The sequence below is a fragment of the Crocodylus porosus genome, unplaced genomic scaffold (assembly GCF_001723895.1).
Source record: "Crocodylus porosus isolate Cpor-Errol unplaced genomic scaffold, CroPor_comp1, whole genome shotgun sequence".
NCBI classification, from domain to species: domain Eukaryota; kingdom Metazoa; phylum Chordata; order Crocodylia; family Crocodylidae; genus Crocodylus; species Crocodylus porosus.
Window position 1 is genome coordinate 4957509 of NW_017728932.1, and position 14903 is coordinate 4972411.

General features: G+C 43.2%; 1 protein-coding gene across 1 annotated transcript in view; it reads left to right on the plus strand.

Annotated features, from left to right (window-relative positions):
* Nucleotides 1-14903, plus strand: part of GTF2I (general transcription factor IIi) — a 65041-nt gene that overhangs the window by 34845 nt on the left and 15293 nt on the right. Inside the window, exons 10-11 of the mRNA XM_019545300.1 lie at nucleotides 10877-10936; nucleotides 12106-12162. Coding sequence (XP_019400845.1) covers nucleotides 10877-10936; nucleotides 12106-12162 — 117 coding nt within the window. The remainder of the gene's footprint in view (nucleotides 1-10876; nucleotides 10937-12105; nucleotides 12163-14903) is intronic.

A 14903-nucleotide genomic window follows, 5' to 3' on the forward strand; every position in this document is an offset into this window, starting at 1 on the left:
CGGGGCAACAGCAGGCTGTCGTTGCAGGCTAGGGCCAGCAGCGGCACTGGGTGTTCCCGGTGCTCGGGGCGGGCTGTGCCACGTGCCAGGAACAGCCCAGTGCTACCACCAGCCCCATCCTGTAGCAACAGCCTGCTGTTGTCTCGTGCGCAGATCTGGGGGCACGCACAGCCCTGCAGCCCTCCCAGGGGGTGCAGAGCAGTAAGAGGCACACCCCCCACACCCACTGACAGTTTCCTCGGCAGCTGGTGCCAGCTGCTCCTAAGGCCGCTGCAGCAGGGGCTAGGGTGAGTGTGGACAAGCTGTGCTGTGCCGCTCGGCCCTCCGCTTGTTCCCACTCGCCCCAGCCCCTGCTGCAGCGGTTCTAGGAGCCAACACCAGCTGTGACTTTACCTTGCGTTATGGTGAATTATGGGTCTAAAAATGCATATCGCCTAAGAATGAATTTGCATATACAGCCACTGAATAAATTGCAGGAAACCTGTACTCTAGCCTCTGCCTAGCTTTAGGCTTTGTCTGCCATAACTTATAAACGGTCTGGAGCTGACTGAAAAACAATACAACCTTCATATTACTTCAGAAATTGGCTAGCATTTTTAACCATGTCTTTTTGTAGTAGTCTGATTTTGGCCTTGTTTTCTGATGTCATTTGACACCTTTCTGGTTGATTGATTTAAAAAAAAAAAAAATCACTGACCCGAGCAATTGAAGCTGATGATAACAACAACAAAAGAAACAAGTAATTTTGGCAGAATGAACAGGTCTTCAGGAAATGTTTAAAGGTGTCTGTGAAATTTTTGAAAATAATCATTCCTAGGTTCATTTGCAGATGTAATTGACAAGATAGCTCATGCCTTCAGAAATTGCAGTCATTTAGAGGCAAGTTCAAAAGTGCACTAGGCCAGTGATCTTAAGCTTTGCACTAAAAAATCTATAAAGATGTAATGCAGGGGATAGAGTTTCTAAGCTCTCCATTTAATACACATATCAATCAAGAAAATTATATAAATTCAGATTTGTTTTACAGACTAGATTCATTTAGTGTTTCGGCCAAGTAGAAACGGGCAGAGCGAAAGAGACCAAGGGATACTAAAAAAGGAAATATACAAGTTGTCTTTTTAAAGATGACCCTAATTACTAATTGACTGTAATCATTTTAGTAGTTTTTACTGGCTTGGCTGTGGTTTTGCAAAATATGATCGGGGAGTAAACGTTGCTGAAGGAGTTTGAAATTAGTAAGGGATTTGGGGCTGTGCCTGAGTTCAAATGCTCTGTATTTTCACCTCTCTTGGTGTCCAGTTCTTCGATTCCATAATCCCTGCAGCCATGGCGTACAGAAAACTTGAAATGTTTATTGAAAAGTTTATGCAAAAAATTCAATTCCTGTAATGGACTAATATGAATAAAAATTGTTCATAAAATGTTGGCCAGTGCTAAAAAACAAAACAAAAAGATCATTTGGATGGGGAGACCTCATTAGGGCACCAAACCCAGGTGGAAACTTGCATGCATGTCTCCTGGTTTTTCCACTTTGCCAGCTTGCTCACTTATGTGAGCTGACAGAGGATTGATGTTTTCAATAACAGATTCAAGGAGGAAGGAAGCGTACCTTCAGTTTGCTGTGGATGGGTCTCCCAGTGGATGTGCTTGGATTTAATAATGTTATTATGGTCCTCATTCTGGAGGACTGAACAGCTGTTTTGTTCAATTGTTAGGTTGCCCAAACAACAATAATGAAAGAACATGGAGTTTACCTTTTTGAGGTTAACTGATTTAATCTGCTTTCTCAAGTGGGGAGGATACTGTTGTAGACCTACTGGGTTATGTCAGTCTCTGGGAAGAATTTTCAATGTGCCATTCACCACAGGCTAGGAACAGATGATGCTTTTTGTTCCTAGACAAGTTGTGCCTTTGGCTTTTTCCGGAACAAAACTATCCTGGGATTGGCGTGTACACACATTGCCCTTCTAATCAGGATTTAAAGAGTGGCAGGTGGATAAAAATCAGTGACGTAAAAAAAATGGCTTTTTAAATTTTTAAAAAATATTTTATTTATTTTTTAAAGTTGCTTTTTAAAAAAAAAACTATAAAAAAAGGTTAATTTAAGATATGTTAAAGCTCAAAGATATCATCATGGAATAGGGGTTATAGCTTCTAATTGTATACTACTTGAGACCATATATTCATGTAACCTTTTTAGAAAAGTATTCACGAGTAAGTCGCAACCTGCCATGGACTGTATTAGGGGCCCAATCTTACGGGGTTCCCAGAGGCTTCTCTATACATTAATAAAGTTTTAATATTAAAGAAAACCGCTCTACCCAATGTAACTGTCCTCAGTTTAGAACAGGGGTTCTCAGTCCCCAGGCCGCAGCCCTGTGCTGGGCTGTGGGGAGTTGGCTGCCAGCCCGGAAGTGGCCGCAGACCAGCAAACAGCGGCCTCCCAGGGCTGGGCGGGTAGGCTGCGGCTCCTTCTGCAGGGCCCGCGGCAGTGCAGGGTTTGCCCCCCGGTCAGCTGTGACTGCTGGGCCACGGCCACTGCTGGGCCGTGGTTTGCCAGGCCCTGGGAACCCCTGGTCTAGGAGGTCCTGTTAAGGATCTCTGATGTTTAGTTTCAGTTCTCAAACTGGATTTGTGTCTCCAGAGATGAACATCCTTATTCACACTATATGAAGATGAGAAATAACAGGCCTGATTACCTACCCATCAACCCTCTTGTGTCTCTGCAAGTTTGTCAAGCTCCTACCTCTCTCTAAAAGTGCAAAGTTTCAAGAAGTTTAATGAATAAAGGAGATCAAACAACAAGAATGCACTCCTTATAGAAAACAATGATTAAACTGAGGCTTCTGACCAGTGATTTTAAATCGTGATTTAAATCCTAACTTGACTCTCTTTGATTTAAATAAAATCCACCCTGGAATGAATGCTGCTTTTTTGCCATCAATTCAATGATGCAGTTCCAAAAATAACTGCACAGATGTAATTTTGCTTTATTCCAGGATAAACTGTTCCTAGCTCTTATCTGGGAAACTTGTAGGATTTATCCCAGGACAATGGACATGGACATGTGTATGCTTGCCCTTTGCCTGTGGACAAACACCACTCCTTAGGCAATAGGGAGAATCCAACAGACTCTCCCTGTTGCCTGAAGAACTCTGTTTGTGCCTGAAAGCTTGCAAAGAACATTATTTCCAACCATTTCATTGGTCTAATAAAAAATATCCCAGCTACCCAAGGAACCTTGTCTGTCTTTCTGTCTGTGTCCTTAGACCAACACAGCTACAACCAACAACCCTAGGGGCTGTTTAATGACTCTTAATAGTTAAGGCTGTTTAAATATTTACATTCATAAGGATTTTTTCCAGTTGTTGTTTTATAAACTTGTCAGACTTTCATTCATTTGGCTGAAAGCTTACGTGAAAACCTCAGCTTTTTCTGAAATTGAGAGAAAACGGTTAGAACTTTGGTAGGAATATAAACAAGCCCTTTGGTAATAGTTTGTCTGGTCTGTCTGTCTCTGTCTGCCTTCCCGAGTTTCAGAGATATTTAAAGTCTTAGGCACCATCTAGCAACATGCGATTGCAGGAACTGGGCATGCCATCGAGATTTTTCTGGCTGTTGTGTTCTAAGTTTTCACTAATGATAACGCCAACCTTCTGTTTGTTACATGATTGTCTGTAAGAAAGTGTGTTTGCATGGGAATGTCATCTGTGAGTACATATATAAGGAAACGGGGTTTATTTGTTTCATAAAGCATATGCATTACAGTAGTCCTTACGTGATTGCATAAGGATCCCTGGTGCATTTGGCAGACGGGCTAGATGCTCAAGAGGCTGTTGTGTAGTGAAAGTATCAGGGAGCCATATAATGAACCATTAGAAAAACATCAGTGCAAAAGAAGTGAATAACTGATCTTCACTAAGCATCCTGTGGTGTTTATGCTGGGTGAGACTTGAGCACCAGAATGGATAATGGATAAAATTGAAATTTTTTTAATAAAAAAAAATCGGAGTTTTTAACTTTTTAAAATTTGAAATTATAATTAATTTTTCCTTTTTAAAAAATATGGAGAAATACAAGGTGCATTTCCTTTTCTACCGGGGGGGACGGGACGGGATGGGGGGGGGGAAACTGCATCACACTTATAGGTTTGGGAGTGCTATACTCGCTAGCACCATGACAGAAAGAGACTTGGGGGTCGAGATTGACCACCAGATGAACATGAGCCACCAATATGATACTGCAGCTGGCAAAGCAAACAGACCTCTGGCTTGCATCTACCAATGCATCTTGAGCAAGATTCAGGATATCATCTGCCCGCTGTACTCGGACTTGGTGAGGCCGCAGCTAGAGTACTGCATCCAATTCTGGGCTCCACAATTTAGGAAGGACATGGAGAAGCTTGGAAGAGTCCAGAGGAGAGCCACGCGCATGATCAGAGGGCAAGAGAACAGGCCTTGTGAAGAGAGGCTGTGAGCTATGGGACTCTTCAGCCTGGAGAAGCGCAGGCTCAGAGTTGACTTGGTGGCAGCGTATAAGTACATAAGAGGGGTGCACCAGGATCTGGGGGAATGCCTGTTTGCCAGAGCACCCCAGGGGATGACAAGGTCCAGTGGTCACAAACTCCTGCAAGACTGTTCTAGGCTGGACATGAGGAAAAACTTCTTTACTGTCTGAGCCCCCAGGGCCTGGTACAGACTCCCCCCAGAGGTGGTGCAAGCACCTACTCTCTGGTCATCTTAAAGAAATGTTTGGATGCTTATCTTGCTGTGATCCTTTGACCCTCGCTGAGTTCTTGCTCCTTGGGCAGGGGGCTGGACCCAGTGATCCTGCGAGGTCCCTTCCAGCCCTCGTGTTTATGAAATCTATGAAAAATAAACCAGCTTAAAGTGAATTGTTAATTGAATACAATATAGGCTAAGGTATATATTTAGAATAATCCATTCAAATAATACATTGAGTCAGTGAGCCTCTAGTAAAAACTTTATTTGAGACTCGGGCAGTATAACTTGTAATGTGAAAGAATGGTAATGATTCTATATCCTTTACTCTGCATCTGATAGTCCAGGTACAGATCTGAAACAAGTCACTTATCCCATCAGCTTAACACAGGGTGGTTTTTTTTTTTTTTTTTTTTTTTTTTAAGGAGTGTACCCCTTGTGCTGGCAGTGGCTGGATGCGGAGCAGGCAGGGGCTTGCATGCGGCAGCACAGGGTGTTGGATGGCGGCGGGCGTGTGCGAGCTTTTCCCCCTTCCCCATTGTGCCTGGTCGGCACCTGCGCAGCCCACAGAGGGGAGCCACTGCCCTCGCCTTCTCCCTTCCCACGGTCCTGCTCCTGGGAGGCGGCAGTGTGGGGTGATGGGTGGTGGCGCTCTGTCCCTGCCCACCTGTGAGTACCTCTTAGCACCTTTCCAAGTACCTCCGGGGGAACACTTACCCCTGGTTGACAACCCCTGGCCTAATGGATACAGTCTACAAAACAAGCAACTTGATTTGTTGAAATTGAAGAGAACTGAAAGCATATGGAAAAGGCTGCAAACAAAATGCATCTAATGACCTGACAGAGCTTATAAACTAGTTATGTGACTCTACAGCTTGGACTACACAGAACACACTTTCTTCAAAAACATACCACAGTTGAGTAATGTCATCTGTTTGAGGATTTTAGGGACTGCTGAAGTAAAGCAGCTAAAGTAGGGACACATCCAGCTGAAGCAAGTTGGAAATGGACAAGAATATATTCTGTTTGAGAAACAGCCAGACCAAAGCTAAAACAATACCATGAAAATAACTGTAGACAGTTTAAAGTAAAGGTTATACTCATCATGAAAATATAGGGGGAAAATGTACAACATAGAACTATAAAAATATTTGTCCAGAAGAGGCTATCAAAATGCTAGGAGCAAAGGTCTGCTTATGTCTAATTAAAAAACTGTAAACCAAGTGAGCCTCAACTTAAGCCACTGTAGTACTGTAATCTGTCTAGAAATTCTATCTGTAGAAACCATTGAAAAAATATAATATATGGAAAGCTGAAATGCATACAGGCAAGAAAATTACAAACCATGGTGCTGCAAAGCACCTAATGCAGAAATTAAATGGCTGTCAAATATCATGTTAACTGGCAAAATGCAGGTAAATGCATTCCAGCAATTTCAAAGGATAAGTCATTATTCGGAGGGCCTAAATGATGATTCCTGCTAAGCTGACATCAGATAGTTTCACCAACATTGTAAAAAAACTATATAACTGTAAGTCGAGCATACACATAAGCAACTCTGGGAATGATGACATCCCTCAAAACTTCTTCCTCAAAATTTATTCAGTGTCTCTTCCTATGTGAGAGCAAAGGTGATTAGCATTGACCCCAGTGTAGACACTACCTGTATCAGTAAGTATAAGCGATATTTTTATTTAAATATGTTTAAAGCCTACCCTTTTATTACAGTTCTTCTCTCTTCCTCCCACATTCAACCACGTGCATCTTTTCCATGAAAATTAATTGCTGTAGAAACAGATTACTGACGTGATGGAAAAAATTATAATCAAACATCATTAACTGAAACTTTTTAATGTGTATGAATGTAACATAACCTTAAATCACTGGATGATGGGCTCAAGATCTGCAGCATTTAACATAAGATGTTGCGGTCACATTTAGAGCTTTCTAAGTGTTACTGATACCTAGTGTTCTGCATTTTCAGTCCCCCCCCCCCCCCAAAAACAAAATCTGGGAGTTTTTCAGGGTTTATTTTCCAAACATAAAAACCAGGTTGCAATCAGGATAAAAGGAAGAAAAGAAAGTCAGTTTAAATCAGGAAAAATAATAATGCGTGGTAGTGGACAGAGGGAGGGAGTAAGGCTGGGACTAGGGGAGGGGTGTGGCGCAGCCTGTCTGCTGTTCCTAGGGCCGCAGCAGGGAGCACAGTGGAGGTAACTGTCAGTGGATGCAGGGTGGGGGGGCCCGGCTCTTGCTGCTCCGTGCTTGTTCCCACTCACCCCTATCCTGCTGCAGCGGTCCTGGGAGGCTGCAGGGTAGGGGGCAGTGCCAGGCTATTCCTGGGGTGTGTGCGCCCCCGGATCTGTGCTCAGGATGAGGGCAGGCTGCCGCTGCAGGTTGGGGCCAGCGGCAGCACTGGGCTCTTCCTGGTGCTCGGGGTGGGCAGCAGCCTGCTCTTGTCCAGTACGCAGATCCCGGGGCACATGCTCCCCTGGGAGAGCCTGGTGCAGCCCTGCAGTCCTCCCAGGGTGCAAGTAGCAGCAAGAGCCATCCATGTCCCCCTCCGCCCCCACCCCCAACTTGGTTCCCTCTGCAGCTGGCATCGGCCATTCTGGGCCGCTGCAGCAGGGGCTGGGGTGAGTGGGTACATCTGCAGCCCTGGGGGGCACGGTGTGGCGCAGCTTGAGCTTGTCCCCACTCACCCCAGCCCCTGCTGCAGTGACCCCGGGAGCAGCTGACAGCACCTGCTGGGCTGCGCCATGCCACGAACCCCCTGAGGCTGTGCTTGTCTCTATTTACCCCAGCCCCTGGGCCATGCTGTGGTGCAAGCAGCAGGCATCAGCTGCTCCCAGGACTGCTGCAGCGGAGTAGGGGTGAGTGGAAACGAGCAGAGCCCCAGGGGGTGTGGGGTGTGGTGCAGCTTGTCCCCACTCACCCCAACCCCTGCTGCAGCAGCCCAAGGAGCAGCCGACACCACCTACCTGCACCACCATGCAGCCCAGGGACTGGGGGAGGGGTGCATGACCAGATGCAGAGGGGGGACCCCGATCCTGGTACTGGCACATCCTACCCCACCCAGGGTCAGAGCTGGGAGCCCTTTACCCCCAAGCAGCAGCTCCAGCCATCCTGTCCCGGCCTCCTGTGCAGCCACTGCCCTCCGCCCTGTATGTGGCTGTTGCCCTACCCCGCGTCTGGCCGGAAACCTGTGCCTTGGATAACCAGCACTTCTAGCTTACTGGCACCCCCCAGCCATTCCCCACTCTTGCCAGTTAACAGGGATTTTACTGTACCTGGTAAAAATGAGTGAACTGAAAACCGGGTGTAAGTCGATTAAAAACTGAGTAACTTCAATAAAAAATAAGGGAATTTATCAGTGAAAATGGGTACAAACTGAAAATGCGGAACACTACTGATATCTGATGATGACACTCATCTATACCATCATCTGCTACTTCAGCGATGAAAGAAGTTACCATAGTTAACGAGGATAATCTATCAGGTTATTAATGTGTTGGTCCTGATAGGTGACAGATGTCTACATGTTTTTGTTCCAGTGCATAATTCACTAGGAGTAAGAAATCTGAACTCTCAGAATTCAAACAAATATATTCCCTTGAGCAGCAGAAAGAGGGGAAAACATGACTTTTTTTTCCTTTTGTAGTTCTCAACCTTCTAAATCTTCCTTAAAAAGCTACAGTGGAAGTAATAGAATCCTATAGTGTTTTTTTAATAGCTTTAAAACTAAATGATGTGTTATACTAAATACATGTTTTTATGATACAAAATGTTTAACTTTTTAATTTGAGGATCTACAAATATTTTTCTAAATATTTAACAAATTAAGCTTCGGTACCATTCTTCTGTCCAGGATTCGATCCCTCTCTTGCGACTTTTAAGACCTTGGAAATGACATGATGTTCAAAAGTAACAGATTCCGTCTAAGTATTGTGTCAATTTTATCTCATTAACAAGTTCGATTTTCATTGTCTTCATGTTATGGAAGTTAGCCCCCAGCGCGTGAAACATTTTTGCCATGTAATAGTTGTTGACTTATACGCTTACCTGTCACTTTCTTAGCTCTGCAAATTTAACAGCCAGTCAGTCTTGGTCTTATTGCCAGTGGATAAGCAAAATGAGATTTAGTGTGTCCAGCAGGCTCTGTTTCTCCTCTTTTATGGTTTAGGTGTATAATGTTTTGGATTTGGGTTGGGACTCCACCAGATTCAGTGGGATAGTAGAACAGCAACTTTTTTTCAAAGGAGTCACTGGTAGTAATTTTGTCATGCAGTTGAGCAAGAAGGAATTAGATGTTTTGTTTTACCTTGTCATTTCTTGTTTTTCAAGTGGATGTTTAGAATTGTTTGAGGAGTTCTGCTTCCTGTAGCCAGATATGCTGAAGTTGCTGGGAGTTGTGGATGTAGAGGGACTCCATGATTGGGTCTGTCTGGTACCCTGTGAAAACAGCTGAAGTTCCCTACTTTTAGATTCCGATTGTTGTAGGATCATTAAATGACTGGATGCCAAGAGGTGAGAGTACAGAGTGTTAAAATTGGACGCATCTGCAAATCCCTCAGACTCCGCAGAGCCAGGGGCGGGCAAAATACAGCCCAAGGGCCACATCTGGCCCATCAAGGGATTTTATCCGGCCCGCGGCAGGTCCCTTGGTCCTGCACAGCCCAGGTGCAGGGGGTAGCCCAGGCCATGGCCTATGCAGCCAGTTCCTCCAGCTCTGGGTGTGCAGTGGGGCTGGACTCTGCCTCCCTGCAGCCCCGATGACAGCAGCTCCTGGCTGCTGCTGCCAGTGTTGCCACCTCTGCTGGACGTGGCCCCACTGCCTGGACACCTAAACCTGTTTGCTCTGCACCCACAGCTGGGGGTGCTAGGTGGAGCGGGTGGGGGGCTCTCCATGGAGACTGGCCTGGGTCCCCTGCAAGCAGAGTGTGCTTGGCTGGGCAGATGGTTTGGGGCTGTGGGCAGGTAAGAAGTGGTATCCAGGAGTGGGATGAGCGGGGCTGGGCCTGGGATCACGGGGCTGGATTGTGGGATGGTGACAGTGCAAGATTTGTGGGGCAGAACTACGATGTGCTGCTCACATGTCCTTTTTTTAGTATGAAAAAATCAGTGTTCTAGTGCTCTTGTAAACTTGCCCCTAAATGACTACAGATTCTGAAGGGGTGTGATATCTTATTGATTGTATTTGCAAATTATTCTACAAACGATGCAGGTTACAGGACAAAGCCCCCGCTATCAAAGCATTCACTTAGTCCATGTATGCCAAATGTGCTCAGTTTTGTGCACTGATATTGTTCCTGATTATAAAAGATCTTTTGCTCACACAGCAGGGAGATGGAACAGATACAAGTAGAATAGTCTTATGCTAAAATAAAGAACATGTTTCAGGCTAGCTGAAGTAGTTTTTCTATTGTGCCTTGGCATTAAGTGGTAAGGCTTAAGGGTGTTAATATTTAAGTGTCAGTTGAATGGTTGTATGCTGATTTCTGTAAAGCCTTTATCAGGGCTCTACTTACTTAGCCTTGAAAAGAGCCATGTGATTACGCTCATAAATTTCAGCATTTGAAATGATGTTTGCCACTTTCAGACTGTCTCTTGAATGTAGATGCAAGTCATATAGTCAGAGAGACTTGCTGGAAACAGAAATTTAGTCCATCATAAATGAGCTCAAATATAAATGAGCTCAAATTTATTTGAAAGAAAAATGTGAAAATTTAAAAAAAAAAAAAAAAGTCATTACAAAAACTTGAGGCTTTTAAAACAAAGTTAGCCTATTAAGTTCTTGTAAATGGTAAATGTACGCTGACATTCAAGGAGAGTCATTTTTTGATTATACAGTTCATTAAATATTTAGCCTTTTCCGTGGTCATTACGATTGCGTTTTCTGCAGTTGGATCCAAGTGTGGCTGTTGGTTAAACACCATGCCTCCATTTGTGGGGCTCAGGCCTGAAATTCAGCCCACGTGCCTGTTTGTGGGCAGTCAGTGCCTTCATGTGTCCACTGAATCTTCCCTACGCATAATTTTATTGCAGTAAATTTTTAATGATAACTGACAAAATCTTTAAGAAATTAAAAAGATTTTGGCTTAGTACATTATTTTAATGCCTGGAAAAGTGACATCTTTTTTAATTTGTTCCCAAAGCAGGCCCCTCAGAAACATCTGAGATCGATGAAAAGATTGCTCTTGCAAAGACATACACAGGTATATCTTTCAGTTCCATTTTAGCACTGTTTCTTGCAGCAGCCTTAATGTCTGGACATCTAATTTCCACCTTTCGGTGCACTCCTGTTAAGATTTTGGTTTAAGATGGGAGTTGATATTTTGTGGCAAAGTGTTCAAAAGGAGCCAGTGATTTTTGGGTGGCTAAATTTCTAAGTGTATGCTTAGAGATTGCAATGGAAGAGGATCCTGATGAATAAATACAGCAAAAGCGTTGTTATCTGGCATGGGGGGTGCCAGATAACAAAATATGCTGGTTAACTGAGAGGCCCGAACAGGCATCTTTGCCTGTTCAGGCTGCTGCTTCGCCGCCGCCCCTCCTGCCACATCGCCGCCTCTCCGGCTGGGCCCCGAGGGACAGGGAGGTGGGCCCCATGCAGCCTGCTATTATGCCCGTACCATGGGGGCTCGGCAGCACAGGCTGCTTTGCCCTGGGGGCTCGGCGAAACCAGAACTGCCATGGTAGGCCCTTCTGGTTTTGTTTTTACCTTACAAGCTGGTTAATGGAGCATGCTAGCTTGTAAGGTGCTGATTAAGGCAGCTTTTACTGTACTCTGCTTTTTTTAAACCAGTTTCTTAAATTAAATCCCTTAAAGATATCACAAGTTGGTCTCACTTTTTGCTAGTAATTGTTGAAAATGTAAGTGTGTGCATTTCCATTGCAGTGAATTTATGCGTTTAATAAACTTTTTTCATAAACTCCAGTTATGTCCAGTTTAAACTGTAATCCTTAAATTGTTTTTGTTTTAATTTGGAAAAAAGGATAGGAAGAAAACTAAAATGGGAATTGTGTATGTGTTGTGGTGAGGCTAGTTCTTTCTAAATTTGAAAAACGCTTGAAGTGGTGTTGCTCAAACCGTTCAAATACTTCTTCATCTTTCCCTACCTGTATTAAAAATATTGTGCTGCCCATTTGCAAATATTAGAAACACTTTTTTTTATCCCTCAAGCTAGACATTGCTTTATAAAGATCAGTGAGCTTTTACTTTCCTGAGTCTTTAATTTTCAGAGTTGAAATAGACATTATCAGTTTGTGTGGACTGTGTGGATTTGAACTTGGTTTACAAAAATACTTGTTTAAATATTTAATGTTAACACACATTCTTTTGTGTTTTTTATTATGGTATGTTTTACTTTATATTTGTCTAAAGGAAGCCACCAGGGTTCCGATTGCAGTGAAGGAACAGATGTGGAAATACCGGTAGAAGGTTAGAGATATGAAACTTTTTATCTTGCAAATGAAATAATGGCATTAGAAAGGATTAAAGAGAGAAAGAGAAACATTGAATAGATGGCGCCTCAGTACAAACTGGTATGCTATCTCCTCTTCCAGCCGTTCTCCTCCCAAACGGTTGGGTTTTTCTCTCTCCGAATCATGATGCTGTGGCTTGTTGTGGACAAGTTGAGGGAGCGATCTTTCTTAAATTGTTAATCGTATCTATAAGGTGCCCATCGCCATAGCATCTGAGTGCTATTACATACATTCGGCAGTATACCATCTTCCAGTCACTTCCATTTTATGTAGCTGAATCCCTGTCCTGAATCATGAACCCACGTGGGTTTTTTGTGTGCAAGTTACGCTGTTAATGATACTCATTCTTGTCCATATCATCATTTTCATTTCGGAGGTAAATATCACCAATTACCATAGCATGTAGATGCCACTGTAATATTTAGAAGTGCATTGGGTGTCTTTTGTAAGGAAAAACAAGTCCTCTGTTTTTTTCCCTTCTGCCAACAATCAGACTTAATTTATTAAGAGAACATAATCCAGGTGTGTTGCTCTCTGAAGCAGGGTGCCAATTTTTCTTAGCTGTTAGATGGACAAAAAGGAACTTGGAGTAGCAGCCTGAGTGAAATAAGAGGTTTGCTCAGCCGTGTGTCTGGCAGTACCGGTGTTCATATCCAGAGACCTTCTGCTAAGAATACCCAATCTTGGCTCCTGTTTTGTTAATTTGGGGTCTCTCTTCCACACCTGCCTTTAACCTTCATTTAACTTTTTAGAAGAACAGGTTTTCTGTAGGAATACTGAAGGTTGCACCTTGGTTTTCAGTGAGTGATTATCTAGGCCTCTGAAGTTTTAATAGCGGTCCTAGAGCCAGTTCAGGAAATTGCAAGCAATTAAATCTTACTGCAGTACCAGGGCAATTGATTTGTAATTTAAAAGAGTAAAAGGAACAGCTAGATAGATAGAATGGACAATCTTGTGTGGCTTTTTAAAGGAAAACCGTGCGTCTCTAATCGGTTAGAATTCTTTGAATGTGCCCATAAAAGAGAAGAATCAATAGATGTTGTTTGGCTTTCTATATAGTCTTTGACAAATTTCCTCCTGAGAAATTATTAAAGAGATTTACTCATAAGTACTGAAAAAGTGCTGACACAAGTGAGAAACTGGCTAGGAGATCAATGGTCATTTTTCAGCACAGCAAAAGATTAACACTGGAACACGCCATAGGTCAGTAGTGGTGAAACACCATTGCAGAATCATAATCCCCATCTCCCACCTTCCCTGGGTGAATGGGCAGCACGATAATAGCTGAAATTCAACTTTTGGGTAAGTGTAAGGTTATGCACATAAGAAGGGATCATTTTAACAATACAGCGCTGGATTCTAAATTGTGTGAAACTACTGCGGAAGAACTTAAGCATCATTACAGTCAGGGGAAAAAATCTGCAATGATACAAAAAAAAGTTGACGTGTATAAAGAATGGGATTGTAAATATTATATTACTGCTATAGAAATAGATATTATGCCTTCAGCTGCTATATTGTGTTCAGTTATGGTCATTCTACTTGGAAAATATGACTAAGCAAACACAAAAGGGAAGAGTAACAAAAATGATTAGAGAGGGGAGAAATTTCTATATAAAAAGAGACTGGAAAAGGTGGTGGCTGTTGCTGTACATTGGGGTAAAAAAAAGGGGCGGAGAAGTGGTGAATTGGAATTTTTTTTGTCTTCTGTCATAATAATCGACAGAGATGGTGAAACTGAACTCTAAAATTTAGAATTGAAGAGTGGAAATGCTAAATAATGTACGACTATATCCCAAGTTATCATTAAGTTAATTGGCGCCAAAAGTCTGGGAAAAGATCAATTGATAATGATACTCATACTTAAGAAGGCTTGCTTGAGGGCATAAACTAACCACTAATTGACACAGCCCTGAGAAATTTCCTTGTGGCGTATTTCATAACTCCATGACTGTCTACTGTATGATTTATTGCACGTTCCTCTGAATTACCTGCGGTCAGAAACTGGATAATGAACCAGATGAGTCATTCTCTGATTCTCTGTGGTTGTTCTTCTGTTTCCATGAAATTCACCACAACTGTATACCTGTTAAATAACCAAAGAAAAAAAATTTGGACTGCTGTGATATTTCTTAGAAAAGTCTCTGTATGATCACCCCGTTGTCATCTAATTCAATTCTTGCAACTTCACTTTCATCTCACCTCTGGTAGAGGACTGTGATACCCCAAACCTTTCCTTTTAACCAGGCTTTAGTTTGTGAGTTACCTGAATTAAATCCAGCTGTCACAGGAAATTTTTCTGTGAACAAGATGATAGGTTTGGCAGAGTTGAAGTATGATCTATTTAAGATATTTCCGTTGTGGATCCTGATTCTATCTTTGGTGTCAAGTGAAGAGAAATGACAAAGGGAGAATCCTCACTCCTGACTCCCGGTCAAACTAGCGCGTCTTGGGTGCCTGTACATGTGCAGCGAGGCTGCAGCCATGTGCTGTAATCAAGTCTGTTTAAAGCGTGGTAACTCCAGCAGACCAGTGTCATGTGTATCAGCGTCCCTGTGCTGGAAAATGGCAAGAGGAGCCCTGTAACTCACCCTGTAAAGCACCCCTGCTGCCATTTTTCAGTGTGGAGATGCTGATACATGTGATGTTCTGGGTGCTTTAATTAGGGTGGCTCTTGAGTGTTGCCTCCCCTCCCCT